Source organism: Protopterus annectens, chromosome 5.part0 (assembly GCF_019279795.1).
Source record: "Protopterus annectens isolate FY-2018-M chromosome 5.part0, PAN1.0, whole genome shotgun sequence".
In the NCBI taxonomy this organism is placed as follows: Eukaryota; Metazoa; Chordata; order Ceratodontiformes; family Protopteridae; genus Protopterus; species Protopterus annectens.
Genome location: NC_056735.1, coordinates 1,865,605,155 through 1,865,627,595, shown reverse-complemented (window position 1 = coordinate 1,865,627,595; position 22,441 = coordinate 1,865,605,155). Strand labels below are relative to the sequence as shown.

The 22,441-nt window shown below is 42.1% G+C and overlaps 1 protein-coding gene across 3 annotated transcripts in view; it reads left to right on the top strand.

Moving 5' to 3' along the window:
- MTRF1 (mitochondrial translation release factor 1) overlaps window positions 1-22,441 on the top strand; it is a 793,430-nt gene that overhangs the window by 656,664 nt on the left and 114,325 nt on the right. For all 3 annotated transcript variants that reach the window (XM_044071697.1, XM_044071698.1, XM_044071696.1), the window contains 2 exons: window positions 16,976-17,112; window positions 20,791-20,889. In XM_044071697.1, the coding sequence (XP_043927632.1) occupies window positions 16,976-17,112; window positions 20,791-20,889 (236 nt within the window). The remainder of the gene's footprint in view (window positions 1-16,975; window positions 17,113-20,790; window positions 20,890-22,441) is intronic.

The following is a 22,441-nucleotide window of genomic DNA, read 5'->3' as shown; positions in this document are numbered from 1 at the left end:
GATAGGTGCTTTTGGCAACTTCAAGGTATTGCCATGGGGGCTTCTTTTGCCCCCATTTATGCAGACTTGTTTATGGCATACGTGGAGGAACAATTGATTTATGACACCAGTCATAATATCTATATTAATGAAATGGATATTTGGAGGAGATATCTTGATGACTGTTGGTTGGTGTGGGGAGCAGATGCGGAATTCCTGTTGGAATTTTTGGAATATTTGAATTGCAATATGTGGAGTGTTGAATTTAAGTTAACTTACTCTAGGTCAGATATCACCTTTTTGGACGTGTCCATTAGGAGAACAGATTTGGACACTTTGGAGAGTGAAGTATTTAGGAAGTTTCCACAATTCAACACCCTACTACAATGCTACAAGCTTCCCCCCACAACATGTCATCAAGAATATCCCGAAATCACAATTTCTCCGGATTAAGAGAATTTGTTAGAATTCTTCCATGTACAACCATTACCTATGAGATTTAACATCTAGGTTTAAGAACAGGGGATACCAAGTGGATGACATCACTAGGGTCAGTCGGTTTGCCAACCAACAGGACAGGTCACAGCTGTTGTCATATCGGGTTCGGGATACATAAAAATCACAGGTGCTTAGATTAATTACAACTTATGGTAGAAATACTAAGAGTTTTATGAATATCATTCATAGACATTGGCATTTATTAAGATCAGATGATACTCTAAATAATTATATTAGTGATCGATGTTCCTATTCCTTTCGGAAGGGGCGGTCTTTGGGATCCTTATTCAGTCATTACAAAAGGGTTTATGACAATGTTTGGAGTTCAAATAAACAAATGATCATTACTGGTCAACTGATATTAGGCTGCTATCCATGTGGCCACTGTATTTACTGTCCAAGAGTGTTAAAGTCAAATAGTTTCACTTCCCATAACTCTCCACATGTATGTAATGTCTCATTTTTAGCTAACTGTAGCACTAGTTGGGTTATTTATTTAGCCCAATGTAGTTGCCGGGCATTTTATGTGGGAGAAACATCTCGACCCTTCAAAATGAGGGTTGGGGAACATCTAAGTGACATTAAAAACAAGAAGGGTTTGAGTTCTTTATTTAAACTTATGCTTAAACATCCAACGGGGTCCTTCAGCTTTATTGTCATTGACCACATCAGGTTCAGGAATAAAGAGGCTCATATACTACATGAAGTGTTAACAAATAAAGAGAAAATGTGGATAATTAAATTGGGGGCCTTATTCCCACCTGGGTTGAATGACCAATTTTGAAAGTATTTCACAAAAAATTGCATATTTGCAGTGATAAAAGTGTTTCTATCTTGCTTAGTTAATCATGTTTGTGACATGAAAATACCTATTTATATTTATATTATTTATATTAGCATTATTATGATAGTATTTTCTATGTACACTAAAGGGCATCATCAGATTACATATAAAGGATATATGAATGTTATGTATTTTTCACTCTTTTGAAGTGTGGTTGCTAAAGAAGGCTTTTGCCAAAACCGGATAACCATACTGGTTATTATTTTTGACCTTTTGGTCATGGAATAAAATAGTTTTGAATCAGGCTACAGGAGATGTCTTTTTTCTTTTTGTTGATCAGATGATATAGTCGTGCACAAGCCATTCGTACAGGTATCTTTTTGCTGGTAGGTATTACAGAGTAGTAGACTCTTACAAATACCTGTACAGAAATCCTGCTGCAGACCTGGAGGGCATTACACAGGGACCCAAGGGAGCCAGGGCTAGTTCTGCAAAGAATCCTACATCTACTGATAAGGATGCCAGAGCTCTGGACAGATGGGGTAAAAAAGATTACACCTCTGCAAACTTAGCAATCAGAGCTCTCAACTGTCAGTTCCATATGTTAAAATATCTACAGCACAGTTTGGAACTATTAAAGCAAAAGATTTCTACCTTTCCTGGCTGTGCCAATTCTAAGGAGTTAGCAGATTTATTGCACTCTACTTGTCAAGTGACAAATCCCTCTTTACACTGTGGATATGATGCACTAGAAGCCTCTAGCAGGGCAGCAGTATCTGGATCTGTCATTAGGAGACATGCATGGTTGAAGGAACAAATTCTACCCGATCATGTCAAGTCTAAATTAATTGATCCACCTTTGGATAAGAACACTTGTTTGGAGAAAAAGCAGAAGTAGTGCTTAAAAAGATGGAAGACAAAGCAACATCTATTCAAGCAGTAAAATATTTCTTTCAGGTTCAACCTCCTAGATTCAGCAGGAATTTTCCATCTAAGCACTTATCCTTTCCTGTTCCTAGCAGACAGGAGCAAGCTAAGCCCCGCAGGGACAGGCCACCCAGGTCCCTGTAACAGGGACAACAGAGAACCAAATAGTGGACTATGTCCGCCTCTAAGGCAGAGAGTTCTAAGCCACCCCTCTATGGCAAAAACTCTCAATGACTCCCTCTCCCCCCTCTGCCCTCCTTTCACCCAAAAGCTTGGGGGAAGGCTGTCCCTCTGCAAAGAAAATTACCTGTCTGTAACAAGGGACCAATGGGTCTTAAAGATCATTTTTCAGGGATACAAATTCACTTTCAACGAACTCCCATTTCCCAGAGGGTACCCAGACTTACCTCTAAATCAGTGATCAGAGGCATTAAAGCAAGTCCAAACACTCGTAGCCCAGGGGGCAGTAGAACCTGTTCCCGCAGATCAAACAGGCAAAGGCTTTTATTCCAGACTTTTCCTTGTTCCCAGAAAAGAGGGCAATTGCCACCCCATCCTGGATCTGTCCATTTTGAACATATCCCTGGTGGTCCCCAAATTCAAAATGCTAATCTTGCAGCAGCTGCTGCCTATGCTGACAAAAAATGCCTGGCTAATGATCCTAGTCCTAAAACATGCCTCCCTCCACATCCCTATAAGGAAGTCCTGCAGGAAATTCCTGCGATGTTAATTGTGTTTCACTGTTGCAGTCATTACTCTAGGGTTATCCTGCTGGCAGGCTACCCTCAGTCGGTCAGAATTCCAAAGTCTAGGTCAAGCGTCGGTTGCTGTCTCCTCTTTCCTGACGTCAGTGCGCCAGGGGTATAAAAGATGCAGCCGACGCCATTTTCTTCAGTCTTTCTTGCAGCACGGTGCCTGAAGCAAAAGCAGTTCGCAAGTGCCGGTCGGCCGACTCCTGAGGTTTTCAAATCCGAATTTCAGAACCAAAGTCTTCATTAAAGCTAAGTACCCCATTGGGGAAAGTTTTTTCTTGCTCCAGGCCGATGTCAGAAAAAGTTAACAGTTGTATTTCTTGTGGGAAGCAAATACCTCATAAGGATTTTCACTCTTACTGTATTCCTTGCCTAGGCCCTGATCACAACGTTGCTAGCTGTCGGTTTTGTGCTAGATTTAACCAACGCACTATTAAGCGTCGGTTCGATTTTGCATTTCATTACTTTGGCCGAAGATTTAATTATATTATGCCGTCGGAACAGCCGACAACCTGAGTTTACAAAAACCGCAAGGACAAGGAAAAGGATAGGCATCCGAGGTCCAAAACCGACGACGAGGCCTCTGCTAGGCCAGTTGTCGGTTCACCTGTTCTCAGTGAGGCGCTTTCGCAGCCCCTGGCGCCCGCTACCTCAGAGCCACAGGCCGCTTCCGACTCCCACGTTGAGCCGACTGGGCCTCTGGATACTCAAGGTATTGGACACTTGGAAATTGTTCCCTCAGATAGGTCCGGAGCCGCTGAGCAGGCATCGGCTTCTGAGGGTGTCTTCAGACCTACACAACTATATATTGAGCCATCTTCAGCTTCAAAGACAAAGACTAAAGCAGCTCTAAAGACAAAGAAACAAGTACAGTATTCTCCTACTCAGACTTCCATGCCTAAAAAACAGATGCTCAAAATGGCCGAAGACCTAATTACTTTGATCAGGGGCTCCCATCCCCCTCCTGATAAGAGGCCTAGGCAAGAGACAGAGTATGATTCTTCTGATCAGGTTTCTATTTCCTCTGATTCCTCTTCTGAACAGGATTATTCCATGCTTCCCTATGAGGATTCTGATGCTGAAGAATCAATTCCTTCAGCCTCTCCTCCTGAGGACTATTCTTTTGGGGAAACCCTACATACCATGAGGGAGCATTTCCACTGGTAGAGCCAAGATTATTCTGAATCTAAGAAAAGGCTCAGAGACTTTCTGCTACTTCCTCAGCACAGACCCCTTGCTATTCCACCTGTTCTAGACATTGTAGATGATGTATTTTCAGAGTCTGGCCTGTCCCCTGACTCTTTACCCCCTGCACCTGCTAAGCCAGACAGATACTACAGGGTCCCGGATTATCATAATTTCCTATATAAAAACCCCGCTGCTGACCCAGAAACTATATCTCAGGGTCCCAAAGGGGTTAAAGCTTCCACTGCAAAAAACCCTGTCCCCTCTGATAGGGATTCCAGGGCTCTAGACAGATGGGGGGGGGGGAGTCTACACTTCTGCTACCTTGGCTGTAAGGGCTTTAAATTGTCAGTTGCATATGCTTAAATATCAGCAATATTTAATGTCACTGCTTAAACAGAAATTGTTGACAAATACTGAATGTTCAGAGAACAAGGAATTGCAGGATTTATTGCATGCAGCTGAACAAGTGGGAAAGCATACTTTGTAATGTGGTTATGATTCACTGGAGGCCTGTTGCAGGGCCGCTGTTACAGGTTCTGTTATTAGAAGGCATGCTTGGTTAAAGGAACAGACTCTACCTGATCATGTTAAAGCAAAATTATTAGATGCACCATTACAGCATGATACTTTGTTTGGTACTAAAGCAGAAGATGTGTTGAAAAAATGGAGGATAAAGCAAAATCCATGCAGACAGTCAAGGATTTCTTACAGGTACAGCCACCCAAGTTTAGCAGGAACTGGCCTTCTAAAAATTGGTCCTTTCCAGTGACAGAAAGAGGCAGATACAGGTGTCCCAGAGGCAGATCTCAGCCCCAAGGCTCATACAGGCCTAAACAATGGGGTGCTCCTACCTCCAAAAGCAGAGAAGACAAATCACAACCTTACAGGAAACAATCCCAATGACTTTCCTCTGCCAGATCCAAGCACTTTTCTTTTGGCAGCCCCCTTAGGGGGAAAACTATCACTTTTTTCATCAAATTGGCAAATGGTTACCCAAAACAAATGGGTCCTGAACTTAGTGTTCCAAGGCTACATGTTCCATTTTCACACTCTACCAAGGACAAAAGGTATGCCAGACCTGCCACACAATCAATGGGCAGAGGCACAAAAACAAATTACAGCCCTCATGGACATGAGGGCCATTCAGCAAGTACCACAACAAGAGCAGGGGCAAGGATTTTACTCCAGACTTTTCCTAGTACCCAGAAAGGACAAAACCTGCAGACCAATACTGGACCTGTCTATACTAAATACGTTTCTGGAAGTTCCAAAATTCAAGATGTTGACTCTACAGCAGTTACTGCCCATGCTGGGGAAGAAGGCTTGGCTCGTAACTTTGGACCTAAAAGAGGCATACCTGCATGTCCCAGTCAGACAATCTTGCAGAAGATACCTCAGATTCATAGCTGGCTCAATGCATTACCAATTCTCTGCACTGCCCTTTGGCTTATCTACTGCGCCCAGGGTCTTCACAAAATGTCTAGCACCAGTAATTGCGTTTTGCAGACAGAGGAATTCAAATATATCCCTACTTGGATGACTGCTTAATTCAAGCAGAGAACAAAGACATTCTACTAAAGCATCTGGCATTTGTAAAAAGATTACTAATTGGCCTAGGGTACACAGTAAACGAAAAGAAATCAAAACTAGTGCCCTCTCAAGAGATAATATCCCTGGGTGCAAGCTTAAATACAACTGCCCAGATGGCTTATCTCACGCCAGACAAACCAAAGCAACTGACTTCTTACTTCAAGAAATTGGCAACAAAAACCCACTTATCTGCAAGGAAAATCCTGCAGGCCTTGGGTTTCATGGCATCCTGCATTCTACTAATTCCATATGCCAGACTGCATATGAGGAAACTACAATGGTATCGAAAAAGTGTTTGGACTCAGCATTGCCACAGCCTGGAGACAGTAATTGCACTCATTCCCTGCCTGCAACAGGAGTTTCAATGGTGGGCAGAAGCCTGTCACCACAACAAGGGTCTGCCATTCAGTTTGCCCACAGCCAGACAGACACTGACAACGGATGCATCAGATTATGCCTGAGGCGGCCCATATGGCAGGAAAATGTATTCAGGGCACATGGCCTGCAAACCAGATGCATCTTCACATCAATCAAAAAGAGATGCTAGCTGTTCAAAATGCCCTGACAGCTTTCAAGGACCTGCTTCATCCAGGACAGCTACTGATAAAGACAGACAATACTACGGTCATGTGGTACGTAAACAAGCAGGGAGGTACACATTCCTACCCCCTCTGCAGACAAGCAATGACCTTATGGGACACAGCATTGGCTTTTCAAGTTCACCTGCAAGCACAATTCCTGCCAGGAAAAACAAATACTCTGGCAGATGAACTAAGCAGAAACCTCATGGATCCCCATGAATGGAAACTGGATCCACAAGTCTTCAGCATGATAACAAGGAAATGGGGATGCCCAGACATAGATCTATTTGCCTCCCCTCACAACTGCCAATTGCAGAGATTTTGCACAAGGATTTATCAGAAGCAAGCATGGAAAGTGGACGCCCTATCCTTCAGCCAGAAAAAAACTAAGAGTATATGCCTTTCCTCCACTGCCTCTCCTTCCCAGGGTACTCCTAAAGGTCAGACAAGAGAAGCCAAAAATGATGCTGATTGCACCAGACTGGCCACACCAGCACTGGTACCCAATCCTAAAGAGCTTGTCTCAAGGTCCAGCATGGATATTACCTCAAACTCCTCACTTGCTGACCCAACAAAACAATCAGATCCTGCACAGCCAACGCAGGACCTTAAATCTGGCAGCATGATGGATAATGTAGCCATTCCGAACACTCCTCTTTCAAAAGCTGTTATGGATGTTATCTTGGAGGCCAGGAGGCCCAGTACCAGAAAATCTTATGCAAAAAAATGGAAGAGATTCTGTGCTTGGAACCAGGAACAAGGCATTGACACGTGTGTACCAAATATCCCTCAGATTTTACAATACCTAATGGAGATGCTGAACAAAGGCCTTTCTTTCTCATCAATTAAAATTCATGCCTCTGCCATTTAAGCCCATTACAATATGGAACCACTTATTTTTTCTCATCCTTTAATAAGGCAGTACCTCAGAGGGGCCAAAAACATTAGGCCTCCAAGGAGAGCACCATTTCCGACCTGGGACCTCAGTTATGTTTTGGAAAAACTCACACTGCCTCCTTTTGAGCCAGCATCAACAGCAGATATAAAATTCTTATCCTGGAAAACAGCTCTGCTCCTAGCAATAACCTCTGCAAGACGAGTCTCGGAGTTACAAGCACTCATGGCTGTGGAACCTTTTATCATTTTTCATCCAGACAGGGTTTCTTTGAGGACAAACCCTACATTTATGCCTAAGGTGGTGTCCAGTGTGGCCCTCAACCAAACCATTCACTTGCCTACCTTTTATCCAAATCCACAGAACTAGGGTGAGAAAATTCTGCATTCTTTGGACATACACAGGCAGTTATGCTTCTACTTGGACAGAACTAAAGCTTTCAGAAAGACTGTGCAACTTTTAGTGTCATATGCTGCAGGATCACAAGGAAAGGCTATCTCAAAACAGACTATTTCTAAATGGATAGGCCATTGCATCCGTTTCTGCTATTTTCAACATGGCAAATCAGTGCCTAAGGGCATTAGGCCTCATTCCACCAGAGCAGCAGCCACTTCAGCAGCCTTCCTCAGAGGAGTACCAACCAAAGATATCTTAGAGGCTGCAACTTGGAGTTCAGTACACACTTTCACAAAGTACTACCACTTACCTCTTTACTCTAAGTCCAGAGCAGGCTTTGCCACTGCAGTTCTGCAGGGCCTCATAGCCTCTCCTAATCCTATTTAGCCCAGCCACCCATCCTCAGCTTTGGGATTCAACCCAAGAGTAATGACTGCAACAGTGAAACACGATGAACATAGTACAGTTATGTACCTACCATAAATGTAGATCTTCGAGTGTATTCACTGTTGCAGTCCAGGTTACCCACCCACCATCCCCCTTTTCTTTGCTGGGACTTATCTGCACTTCTCTATCCTATACAACCTATTTGGTGTATTTGCTTGTAGATGAAGGAAATGTTATTTTTGTGCATGCATTTTTATTGGCATATTTTTCAGCCTAACAATTTGGGGGCATCTGACATCTGGGGCAAGAAAAATTGAAGAAAATGGCGTCGGCTGCATCTTTTATACCCCTGGCACATTGACGTCAGGGAAGAGGTGACAGCAACTGACGCCGGACCTAGACTTTGGAATTCTGGCCGACTGAGGTTAGCCTGCCAGCAGGATAACCCTAGAGTAATGACTGCAACAGTGAATACACTCGAACATCTACATTTATGGTAGGTACAGAACTGTACTTTTCAGAGCAGGCTCATAGCACTTTCAGTTCTCTGCTCTTCCCTTTGGCTTATCTACTGCTCCCAGAGTTTTCACCAAATGTTTGGCCCCGGCCATAGCATTTTGCACACAGAGAAGTATACAGATTTACCCTTATCTGGACGACTGCCTCATTCAGGCAGAGTGCAAAGAAAAGCTGCTCCAGGACCTCCACTTTGTCAAAATCCTCCTTACTTCCTTGGGGTTCACCATCAATGAGACTAAATCAAAGCAAACTCCCTCCAGGAGGATCATTTTCCTGGGAGTACTGCTGGACACAGCATCCCAAATGGTTTTCCTATCCCCAGAAAAGCAGAGCTTCCTGCCTCTCTACTTTACCCAGCTGGCATCAAAAAGTCACCTCACAGTGAGAAACTTCCTGCAAGCCTTGGGGTACATGGCATCTTGCATCCTTCTAATTCCTCTGGCCAGGCTTCACATGAGGAAACTTCAGTGGTATCTAAAGAACTTTTGGTGTCAACACTCACAGCCTCTAGAGACCTCTCTCCCTCTGATCCCCTGTATAAGAGCCGAGTTTCTCTGATGGGCAGGGGCCTGTGCCAAGAACCAGACCCTTCATCCTCCGCCCTACCGGGCAGACCATCACCACCGGTGCCTCAGACATTACTTGGGGAGCCCACCTAGCAGGCAGGTGCACCCAAGGTCTTTGGGATGCCAGACACCTTTCCTTACATATCGACCAGAAGGAAATGATGGCAGTGCAAAAGGCTGTGACATCCTTCCAACCCCATCTCAGGCCAGGGGTTCTCCTTATCAAAACAGACAACACCACAGTAATGTGGTACATCAACAAGCAGGGAGGGACACAATCTTATCCTCTGTGCAGGCTGGTCATGAACCTCTGGCTGACTGCCTCCTCCATGGAATTACACCTAATAGCCCAATACCTACTAGGGATCAAAAACACCCTGGCAGACCACTTAAGCAGACACTTACTGGACCTCCATGAATGGCAGCTCCACAGAAAGATCTTTTTGCAAGTGAATCAAGTGTGGGGAAATCCGGAGGTGGATCTCTTTGCTTCACACCTCAACCACTCTAAAGAAATTCTGTACCAGGGAGTATCACCACCTAGCATGGAAGGTAGATGCCTTGACGTTCCCCTGGAGCTCCCTCTTTGTGTAAGCATTCCCCCTCTGCCTCTTATTCCCAAGGTACTCATCAAGATAAGGAAGGAGGGACCCAAGGCCATCCTCATTGCTCCATATTAACCCAGACAACATTGGTACCCCTTGCTGCACAGCCTGACATCACAGCCTCCCAGGCACCTTCCCCAGATCCCAAACTTCTTGACTCAAGCAGGGGGGGAAATGCTGCACCCAGACTTGCAGACTCTCAAACCATCAGCTCGGCTGATACTCCCAAGATGAGCAAGGGGCTTCTGCTAAGTAAGCAAGTCCTAGACATTATCACAGAGGCCAGAAGGCCCAGCATCAGAAAATCTTACGCAGGGAAATGGAAAAGATTCTGCTCCTGGAGCCAGTCCAGAGTGGCCAGTTCCTCACAACCTTCTGTCCGTCTTATCCTGGACTATCTAACGGAATTACTCAATAGTGGCCTCTCCTTCTCTTCTGTTAAAATCCACGCATCAGCCATTTCACCTCATTGTAATACAGACCAGCCCCTGTTTTCTCATCCTTTGATTAAACAATTCCTCAGAGGGGCTTCTAATATCAGACCTCCCAGAAGGCCACCCTCTCTAGCCTGGGACCTAAATTATATATTTTGGAAAAATTAACCTTACCACCCTTCGAACCTGCTGCTTCAGCAGAACTGAAATGCCTCCCCTGGAAGACTGCTTTTTTGCTAGTTATCACCTCAGCCAAAAGGGTTTCAAAACTTCAGGCACTGATGGGCATCGAGCCCTTCATCATTTTCCATGCAGACAGGGTTTCCCTTAAGACTAACCCCTCCTTTATGCCCAAGGTGGTATTTACTGTGACTCTCAACCAGGCCATTCATCTGCCCACCTTCTTCCCTAACCCTCAAAACAAGGGGGAAAGAATTCTGCATTCTCTAGATGTGCACAGACAGCTCAGATACTACCTGGACTGTACTAAACCCTTCATTAAAACGGACCAACTTCTTGTCAGTTTTGCCCAACGGGCAGAGGGAAAGCCCATTTCCAAGCAGACTATTTCCAAATGGATATCATACTGTATCCATTTCTGCTACAGATTTCATGGGAAACCTCCCCCTAAGTCTGTTCATACCCATTCCCAAGGGCAGCCCCACTTCCAAAGCATTCCTCAGAGGAGTTCCCACCAGGGACATCTTGGAAGCTGCCACCTGGACCTCGGTCCAAACCTTTACAAAGCATCCTCCCACAGGTGATGACTGCAACAGTGAAATATGAAGGACATAGTACAGTTGTGTAAACTTACCATAAATGTAGATGTTCGAGTGTATTCACTGTTGCAGTCCTGGTTTCCCTCCCTCCTTCCCCCTTATATCCTCTTTCATTAGAGAGACATAAGCTTCTTGAGGTGGTTGTTAACCACCAGGACCACTTTGCCATATTTCCTGGGGCTTCTGACTGGTTAGGGCAAGAAAAACTGATGTAATGGCGTCAGCTGCCTTGTTTTTATAGCACTGACTACCTGATGTCAGTCTACAGGCGACAGCAGCTGATGCAGAAAAACATTGACTCTGGTATTCAGGCCAGCCGAGGGCTACCACAGCAGGGATAACCACAGGTGATGACTGCAACAGTGAATACATTCGAACATCTACATTTATGGTAATGTACACAGCTGTACTTTCTGACACCAGTCGTTGGTCTCAGTGAGGCCTTTCTGTAGGATGTCAACATCACTTGGAGAGTTAATAATAGCTCCAAACTTGCAATCGTCTGCGAACTTTGTCAGCCAGCATCCCTTCGTGTTGGCCTGGACTTCAGAGAAGTAGATACCAAACAGGAGAGGACCCAGGACCGAACCCTGTGGGACTCCACTCATGACTGATCGGCAGTCTGACTTGGAGTCAGCTACTTTCACACTGTTGGTTCTACCTGTGAGCCAGTTTGCAACCCACCTAGTGATATAGGGGTTGATGCCTAGCTTAGTGAGTTTTGCTATGATTCCTGAGTGGGGAATGGTATCAAAGGCCTTGGCCAGATCAAGGTAGGCTGTATGAACCACCTTGCCTTCATCCACAGCTCTGGTGACTGACTCAAAGAAGTTGAGCAGCCATGATCTACCCTTCACAAAACCAAACTGTGCAGGTTCTAGAGTTTGGAGATTCCCTATATCCTTGTTTATTAGGTCCATGATGATGCGTTCCTTAGCTTTGCATATGAGACTCGTCAGGCTAATGGGGCGATAGTTCCCAGGGTCTGTAGTCTCTTCTCCTTTGTGGAGAGGGATGACTGTAGCAGTGCACCATTCGGTAGGGACAAAGCCTGTGGTGAGGCTGTGATTGAACAAGAAACAGAGGTGAGGTGCCAGTTCACTCTGTAGTTCATGTAGAATACAGCCAGGGATATTGTCAGGTCCCATAGAAGCTGTATTCTTGGCCTTGGACAGTGCTGTTTTAACCTGTGCAGCAGTAATACTGGGTGACTGGCAATCTACTGGTATTGTGACTGGTCCCTTGGGGGGGGGGGGGTAAAGTTGGCACTGAATCTGCCGGCCAGTATATTGGCAATATCTGTTGGCTCGGTATAGGAGGTACCATTGTGCAGTAGCTCCGAGCAAATCTCGGTATTGCCGTGGAGATTCTTTACATAACTATAGAAGGCCTTGCGGTTGTCTTTACTTTCTGCTACAGTTCTGTTTTCATAGCTAACTTTAGAGGATTTGATGAGGGATCTCAACTTTTTGTTGAGACTGATAAGGAAGTTTTTCCAGTCTTGGGACTTCACCTTATTCCGCATCAGTTTATTCTGCATCAGTTTCCTCCCATTGTAGAGTTTGTTTGTGGCAGGGGACCACCAGATTGGCTTCCGATTAGCTTCCTTTTTTTGGAGGAGAGTGTCTTGGTTCTGTTAGGCATGGCGAGATCCGTGCATTTGTGTACGGGTTTGTACAGTGCATTGGTGTATTATTTGGCACTCATGCAACTGATCTCCATTTGCATGGGTGCCGTGAAGTTAGCCACATCTGTTTTTAAGAACCCAAAGTTAGCTTTGGAGAAGTTTTTCATGGTGGTTACCTGTGTGGGGGGTGGGGGTGGGAGGGATGTGGATTTCCAAGGTGATTAGTTTGTGGTCGGATCTAACCAGGGAGGAGTTAACTATTGGTGTAGAGCAACGGTCACCCATGTTAGTAATGACCAGGTCAAGGATGTTGCTACCTCTAGTGGGGGTAAGAAAGAGCTGGTCCAGGGCATTGGAATTAATGAATTCCAGGAAACGTTAGGCAAGTGTATTGGTACATGTGTAGTTTTTCCCAGTTAATGAAGGGGTAGTTGAGGTCGCCCAGTATGAGAGTGTTAGGTTGGACCCTAATATTCTCCAGGGTGCTTAGGAACATGGAGTGTGAGTCTTGGGACATGGTTGGGGGCCTGTAGCAGGCTGCGACCTGAATCGCTATCTTACCCAATGTTAGCTCCACCTGAAGTATCTCAGATGCGTTATGTTGGGCTACTAGTCTGGAGGTGTGTGCATTCTTTATGAATATGGAAACACCACCTTTGGAGCTTTGGTCCAAGTTCTGGGGCTGAAAGGTGTGGAATGAGTTATATCCTGGTAGTGCAGGGGTGCTTCCTGCTGCCTTGAACCAGGTCTCTGTTATGGCACAAATATCGATGTTCTCCATTTTAAGGAGTGCTTCCAGCGAGTGCATTTTGAGATTTCGTCTTCTAGCATTGAGCAGCATTAACCTCAGATTGCATTTGTTTGTAGCTGTTACGGTGGTAATTTGGTCTTTGGAACACCACCTAAAAAAAGGCACTATAGGGGTGGCAAGAGCCTTGGCCAGTATCCGGAAGCTCAGGGGTGACAGATGCAGGCCATCTCTGGCAAAGCATCGAGGTCTATCTATCATGTCATCTCAGGCAGACAGATACTGGATACCCTTAGAATGACACCAGAAACTTAGCCAGTTGTTGAAATAAATCATATTCTGCTTGTACTGAGGTATCATTCTGGGTGATGGTAGGATGCTGCTCAGGGCTAGGGTCATACCCACCTGGGCTACATAATCCGAGAGCTCCTCCATGTCTTTTGTCATGTAGTCCAGGGAGGTACGTCTCAGGTCATTCACACCCACATGTACAATGACAGAGTCATATTTGTACCTGTTGTTGAGGGACTTGAGTGCATGCATTATGTGGTGGATCCTGGCAGCTGACTGTTACTTTCTCCTTATTCAACCTAGTGAGTGGGACATCAGTGTGCCTCACTATCGAGTCACCTATGACTAGTGTGCTGGGCATGCTGTTTTGCCTTAGGGGCTTTGGTTGAGTGGCACACTATTTAGGAGAGTTGTGTGTCTCATGATTAGTGTTGTGTTGTGGTGGTTGAGTGCGTTTCTGCCTTGCAGGTCTCTGCTGTTTGGGTAGATTTTTATTGAGAGCCTCCGCAAAGGTGAGTGTGTGGTTTGTGTTTTTATGTGAAGGCAGTACTGGTGTTTTTTCTGGAGGGCTATGTGTTCCATGTGGTGTGGTGCAAGTGTTGACCTTCTCCTCTTGACCAGCTATTCCATTCTTGGCAATAGAATGTGTGGCTTCCAGTTTGGATATACAAGTGCATCTCTTGCAAGTCTGAGTGTTGGGAGGTAAGTGGAGAGGGTTGTCAATGTACATGAGGCAAGTTGCTGCATTGCTTCAGGATGCCCAAGTTCACCAGGTTAATAGGAGAATGCACAGGAAACTGACCTTTAGACATGCCTGGAGGGGTGGGCATTAATAATAAGTACTGGAGCTATTTCCTTGTAGAACGTTTAGTGCTGGTAGCACTTTTGTGTGCTACAATAATTGCTACAAGAAGTTTGGTAAAGTGCTAGACTAATAAGCTAGTAAAATTGTAGGAGAGGAGAGAACTAGTAGATCTAAGGGAAAAGTTGAAGAGCAGACTTTGGCACCACTCAGAATCTTACAAACAGTCCTGGATACAGCAAATCTGTATTTGGACTAGACTAGACTGTTCTAGTTTAGATTTAGGATGGCCTGAAGGTTAGTCAGGATGGAAGAATCATGTTTTAGAGAGGGGTGTATGTATGTAGTGGCAAGGGTGACTGTGGTGGATTACAGTAAGGAATTGTTTGGCTCTATACAGCATTGCTATTTTAGGTGAGTTTTTTATATTGTTCTGTATGTGGAGGTCATATTTGAGGCTGTCATCTGTTGTAACCCCCATCAGTTTTGTATGGTGCACTACTTCAGTTGGTGTATTGTTTAGGGGTTTGATTTTAACTTTGTTTCTCATGGCTAAGTGATATACAGTCATTAAAACAAGTTAAATACAATATCATGTACCACTGAAATGCGTTGACATGTTATAAGTCTGAGAGTTTATTACTCACTCATAAAGCAAATTTCAGAGTGGAACATTCAAACAGTGGATAAGGAGGAGGAGTGGAAGGGAGGGGAGAATGTGAAATAAGTATTTGTTAGATTTATAAGTTAAGTAGTTATGGACAATAGGAGAAATAAAGAGAAAAAACAAGATTCAGAGTAAGAGAAATAAAAACAAGGAAAAGGAGATCTAGGGTTTATATCTGTATTAGAGGAGTAGGAGATGAAATTATTACCCAGGAGAGCAGCATGCACAAAGCCATGAGTCACAGAGGAATTCATTTATTTGCACCTTAAGTAAAATAATGTTATTTATTGCCCTGAGTGGTGTATGGATTGTAATCTAGACTTTTGCTGCACAATGTTAGTACAGACTTTGACAGTAGTTTTTGTAAGGCTTATAGATGTGTCAAGTAGATTTTTTGTAAGAATATCGAAGGTGATGATTTGGGAGGTAGTGGTAGAGAATTGTACTTACAGCTGGGCAGGAAGTGGGATTAAATATAATTTTGTGTGCTAAGACAAGCTGGCTATAATTTAGTTGGTGGGATAATTCTAGCCAATGTAGAGTTGTCTTAGCTGTAAATCTAGTTACCATGTTATAACACTGTTCTAGTTTAGAATTAGGGTGGCCTGAAGGTTAGTCAAGACGGGAGAATCTAGTAATAGAGAGGGGTGTAGGTATGTAGTAGCAAGAGTGACTGTGGTGGATACAGTAAGGAATATTTTGGCTCTATACAGCATTGCTATTTATATTGTTCTGTATGTTGAGGCCATATTTGAGGTTGTCATCTATTGTAACTCCCATCAATTTTGTATGGTGCACTACTTAAATTGGTGTATTGTTTAGGGGTGTGATTTTTAACTTTGTTTCTCATGGCTAAGTGAATTAGGGAAAAATAAAAGGAGTTTCATTTTCTCTAGATTAAGAAGGCATTGGTGATTACAAAGTCAGTTTTCATTGGAGATATAAAGGCATGTTGTGTAAAATTTTCTAGGTTTTCTAGATTGTATGAATGGCCGATAAGAGTGCAGTCATCTGCATACTGTACAGAGGATACTTATATAGAAGTATGAATATGTTTTCCTAAAGAGTGTGCATACGTTCAGGAAGACAGAGTAGCTTTTTCTTCTAGTTTGCTGCTGGAAGGGAGGGGTTCACACTTGTTAAGCAAATGTTTTCTGAGGTCTAACATTTAGTGCAGTGGATTAAGGCAATTAACTGAAAAGGAGCTGGTCATTGTAACCCAGGGTTTGATTGTCTCAGCCTCCATTTGTCTACTGTTTGGTCAGACAGTGCTCTGTGGAAGCTGGTGGTCTCCTGGACCACATGCCTGATAACTAGCCAAGTGATTTGTTGATTTCATTGTTTTCCTATCATATGGCTAACTACATGTTGATGAATGCTGCGGCCAATGACTGCTCTACCCAGAGACATGTGGATTCTGTTACTACTATTAATAGTTGGATGAAGATGAAGAAGTTTGGCATCCTTTGTATTCAGTGTTGCAGGCCTTGGCTTTCTGACCTCTGTAAAACCTCAGAGAGATTTATGGTAGCACTTGGGATTCTTCCTGTCAGTTCACTCACTGCATAGGAATCATGGTATTAGACACAACAGTTGATCTTTGATGGAGTCCTCAACAGTGGGTATCTTTTCACTATCTCCCTGGAGTTGGGCAGTCCTTCCATTCTGCAGCATCTGCTGTACGTTACTGTAAATTTGGCAAGTTTATATTTAAATATCTTTTTTTTTTTTTTTTTTTTTTGCTTAAAGTTGCTTGACTTTATTTTGCATGTATGTTTTGAACATAGCAAAAAGTGTCTGATGATTTCCAAATAACTATGACAGTGGTTTATCAACTTGTATTTTTTAAGTAGTCAAATTTCAGTGTGTTTTAACCTCAGACTAATATTTGCTTTAATTTAAGTTGCATGTTATTCCTGCTGCATGTTTTACAGCAAATTCTTTATTTATTTATTTTAAGGAATGTCAGTGGAGTGTCAGCAGGAGAGGTCTCAGCTACAAAACAAGGAGACTGCTCTGAGAATCCTAAGAGCTAAGCTGTATCAACAGACACTGGAAAGGGGTCTGGAACAAAGACAAACTGCTCGGAAAATTCAGGTAATAATGTGCTTGCTTGTTAGTTATTCCCGGGCGCACTTTAGAACGGTAATCTAACCTCGCCGAAGTCTCTCATGTTAAAAAAAATAGCAGAAGCTGAATCCTTTAACTGACACATTTGAGTTCTGGGTAGTGTCTTTTGCTTGATTGTTTTTTGTACTAATAGTTTAAACTGTCTTCTTTTGTTGTATGGAAATTGCTGAATAAAGGTAGGCCATTTAGGCAGTTAGATGAGAACCAACAGCCTATCTCTGAGTAGTAATCCGTTCCATTAAAAGCACTGATTGTGGAAAAGAATGTTGTTAATTTCAAATGCTGTATAAGCCTAGAATAGAGATAGTATATTTGCTAACACAAAACAATGAAATGACTGTGGAAGGCTGTATAATTATGCAGCATCCGGTAAGGTTGCTGCCCAGTGGTTTGGATATACGATTCTCATTCACCATTATTACTTGTTTTCTTACTTTTTTGAGGGGGGGGGGGCAGCAGATAAAAACATCACAAATACTTGAAATCATTCATATCCACTGTAGATGAATAATTTCTTGTTCCCTAACTGACAGTTTAGAAATATGTTTGTACACTGGCAACTTCAGTGATGTAAAAATAATTTTTTGAGGAGGAAACATTTTTCCTATGTCAAGGACACGGTCTACCATCTTCAAAATAAGTGGACTAGAAAAGATGGTAAATGTTTCAAAGGTGATAGATGCATGATACATTACTAGTTATATAATCAGAGATCTCTAGTACTTGTATTTTGCTACTTGTGATCCCTTATGCTAATATTTTTAATATTTGTACTGTAGATAAAGGAGATTTTTATTGGGGAATAATATAAGATCTTGGCATACAAATTAAAAATCTCTGGCTACATTCCCGAATATGAATCACAACTATACAGTATAGTCAAATAACAGTATGTATTATATGATGAGGAGTGGACTGTTGTGATAATGTGGAGCCAACAGCATGAAAGTTTATGTACACTTCAAAAAAGCCTTGCTTCACTTCTGTATGCATCTATACGAGCTGTAACCTTCCCTTGTGTATCTTTTATATATATAATTTTGGACCTCTTGAACTTACATTGCATATCTTTTTCGGTACTTGCGTATTATCGCAACCAGATTCTGAGAAGAACTGGCTCCTTTCCAAGCTGTTATCCTGCCGAAATATGAATTGAAAGTGTCTAGTGAAGTGTGTGTCACTGAACTGACATAATGTTTGAAAATGCTCATGTGTAAACACTTCCAGCAGCGTTGCACTACATTACATTGCATTTCTCAAAGTTTCCTGCGGAACACTGCAAACGGTAAATGGTACTTTTCTAAAATGGAGCAAAAGAAAAAGTGAAGGGTCAGGCAGCTGTAACCGTTGAAAGCACAGCCTTAAACAAACTATACTGTAAACTGTGTTTTTCTGAAATAAGTTTGATCATTTTGTTTAACAAAGGGATCAATGCTATACAGATTTGTAGACTGGAAGGAAGAACAGATGAAGAAGCTACTGACTTTGGGGTGCTATGGAGTAAGGAAGTTGGGCAGGCAAACATGACTTTTTGGCGACTGGAGAAAGCAGTCTGATGTAGTTAAATACGAAGGTCCTTACTGTCTCTGCATTGCACTCCACGCTTAGGTAAAGTTCAATTAAATGTACTTACACTTAACCTTTACACAGATATGATCATCCCATTATGAAACATATGGTTACATTGTAATTCTCTCAGTTCATATTGTCATTGTATTGGTTACTGCAGCTCCTGGAAGAAAGCATGTAAGCTTATGGATTAACCGTTAAGAAAATGCAAAGTTAGAGAGGGAAGGGTGATTTAACATTAGCAGCACAGGTATGGTTATGTTTAAATTGAATTTCTTTTCACAGTGGAGGTTGTTTTAAGAAGGGTTATCAAGAACAACGGAAAAAGTTAGTGTTGCTCTGGCTATGAGCACCGTTAATGCACAAATGAGATAGTTCCACACATGCTGCCAGTAAAGTGCACACAGCCACAGCGACACTAACTTTTTCCATTGTTCTTGATAACCCTTCTTAAAACAACCTTCACTGTGAAAGAAAAGACAATCCCTGACATTTCTACAACACTAACAGTCAGATTTCTACATCAGGAAGTAAATGGTATTATCGTGGAAAATCTGGTTGCGATAATACGTAAGTACCCTTTTTTCTTGTTTAGAAAGCTACTTCACATAGACAGGTACATGCTCTGAGTAACTTAGATCCACAGTAACTTGATTGATTAACACACCTTATTATTCAGTACCTCTAGGTGGAAGTATGTCAGCTGCAACATTCATCGTGATATAGTTAGCATATTGTTATTGTACCATTTATGAGAAGCTAATTCCTTTTGTGGTCTGATTTTTGTTTCCATTAAAGAATGTTAATGTCATTTTTAATTTTGTTCCTTTAGAGACATTTAATATATACATTCAGCTATGACTTATTAATATTTTGTATTAGCAGTTGATATGATTCTGCGTTTAATTAGTATACATTGCTTTTATTAAAACTGTCTAATGTATGTATTTATGTATTTTGCACTGACGCTGATTCAGTTTTAGTGAGTGGATCTACAAGATCATGTGCCAAAATTTGGGAAAATTCAGGCTTGTTAAGCACTTCTCTGATGTTAGAAAGGTGCTTATCATGTTTTTGTTAACAACCCCTTACTACTGTTAAGTTGTAGTCTCACACTAGAGCATTAATATTGACAAGCAGCCACTAGAAAAGAGTGGCAGGAAGCACAGACAGCTTTAAAATCTGTTAAACACATCATTCAATCTTCCTAAAAGGCAAATCAAAGTGTTTTGACAGTTTTAAAGCTGTTTCTCCTCATTCTCTCTGTGACAGCAGTAAGTGTTTTACAGCTTTCAGAGCTGTAACACGTATCTTTCTTACACTTTTTTCTTTACCTCTTGAAGTACATGGGAGCAGGTAAAACACCATGAACTGCTAAGAATTATGATCAAGTCTTTCTGATCATAACTCAGTTATGTGTTCTTGACATGAATGTCAGGATGCTATAGGGGAGAGTTTCCCAACAGCCATATTTTGAACACATAACAAGCTGGACATGACTGGAGACCTAATTATAACCCCTTATATTGTACAGAAAATGTACTGTCTATGTTTGTATTGGTACAGTGCCCCTGTTCACTTTTGTAAAAATGTCTTTGCCACATTAGAACTTGTCAGTAAATAAATACTTAAACATATGCATGCATGCTTACATGGCTGAACTGGCAACATCTATTTTGTTTTGGTCCTACCCCTACTGAGGAAAGTTTTTAGAGCATATAGTCATTTAACTCTAATGCAGATTAGTGTGGAGGTATAAAAATTGGTGTGTCATGCAGAGTTTTTTTATGTGCTTTGAGTAACGTGAGAGAGTGTGACACTTGGGATTATATGAAACAATAGGTCTTCAAGATTAAAATGAAAACAGCCCTCATACTCAGGACCATATCTTCTGTTTCACAAATTTATTCACTAGTATTGAGATGCCATCTGTTTGGAAGCCTGAAAAATTATGCAACAATGATATTGATTGAAAATGTTTATTAATTCCAGGCATGAAGGAACTAGAAATAGGCCAATATATTTTAACTTTGTAATGCAAATGATACTCCCATCTGATAATTTCTCTTTGATTAGGTGGGAACAAGAGCTCAGTCAGATAGAATTCGAACTTACAACTATGTCCAGGACAGAGTTACTGACCATAGGATATCCCATATATCCCGTGATGTCAAGGTAAACAACCTTTTTATACTTCCATTGTAGATTATTCATCTTTGTGATTTAGCAGGAATAATATGTATTTCAGTGTTCCGTTGTTAATGTGGCTGTTGTGTGAGCTGACGCTCATATTCTGTAGAGATCTGTGGGAAAACTGTCTTCATTAGGAATTGAGAAGAGACCCAGTTGTCCTGGACCTTCTGTATTTCAGCAAGTCCAATATCTTCATCAGTACTAGAACTAAAGACCCAAATCTTCATCAACAGATGAATAAAACATGGTGGAGAGACAGGTGTACAATGCAGGGTCTCACAAACCTCTGGAATAAATTTCCCTTTTATGTTAAGCAGTGCTACTTGCTGTCTTCCCTTAAACAAAGCTTGAATGATTAGATAGGTATTCACAAAATTCCTCCAGGATTGATTGGTATGGCCTTGCTGCAGAAAGGTGGTACAGCCTGAGGGAGGGTACTGACATGGAATGAATGGTCCTATGACTTAGTGACCTTGGGATATCTGTGAACCTGTATCTGAATTAATTACTGTAATTACAAAACAAGTAAAGAGTACATACAAAACTAGACACATCTTCAGGATTAATAAATTAGTTGGTAGTTCTGTAGTTCTACACTTGTAGGCAAGAATAACATAAGAAGTTTGGAAGTTTATTAAGCAAAAACATTATTATAACAGTGACAGGTAATAGTACTATGGCATGCAGTGATGGATATAGTGCTTATAGCTTTAGAAGGTAGAATTGACAAGGATATGTGTCATGTGATCACTCAGTTTTGTAATTCATTTTCAATAAAACTTCTGCTGGGAACACACCACATGCCTCATTTTCTTCATTGAGCCACAATTAACAATATGAATGAAGATATATATTACATGGTATTAGAAATAAAAGCATTCTGCTACACTTTTTGAATTTTAAAGTAAAAAAATGTTTGTTATTCAAATTTTTAGTACTAATGCTGAAAAGAATATTGTTTCAAATTAAAAATCTAAGGATTACATTTACTTCTTAGTATGTTATCACTGCAACTGTTTTGAATTCAGAAGTCTGAGCTGTATCTCAGTGTGTATCCGTGTTTGGAGCTGCAGAGAAATGAGAAAAGGTCCAGTGAGCAGTGCTACTTCATGTTATATGTGAAGAACCATTAGAGATATGTAACATTTTATATATGCCGCAGTGGTGCAGTGGTAACATTGCCTCACAGCAAGAGGTTCTCCCGTTCGATTCTCAGCTGGAGCGCCATCTGTGTGGAGACTGCATGTCCTCCCTGCGGTCGAGTGGCGTTCGAAAGACATGCATAGAATGGGCGTGCCTTCATTGAAGGTTGGGCGTCGAGCTGGCACCCGTAAAAAATCTACTGCCAATCTTTAGTGGACTGGAGTTCCGCTGTGGTGACCCTTAACCGGGAAAAGCTGAAAGAAGAAGAAGAAGAAGATTAAAGGAGGAAAAAAAAGACGTTATCTACAAAGACAGAAACTTCTATTTGTTTTCAGTAGAAATCAAAGGATTCAGACTGAGCTTAAAAATAAATAAAAAAATCATGAGCTTG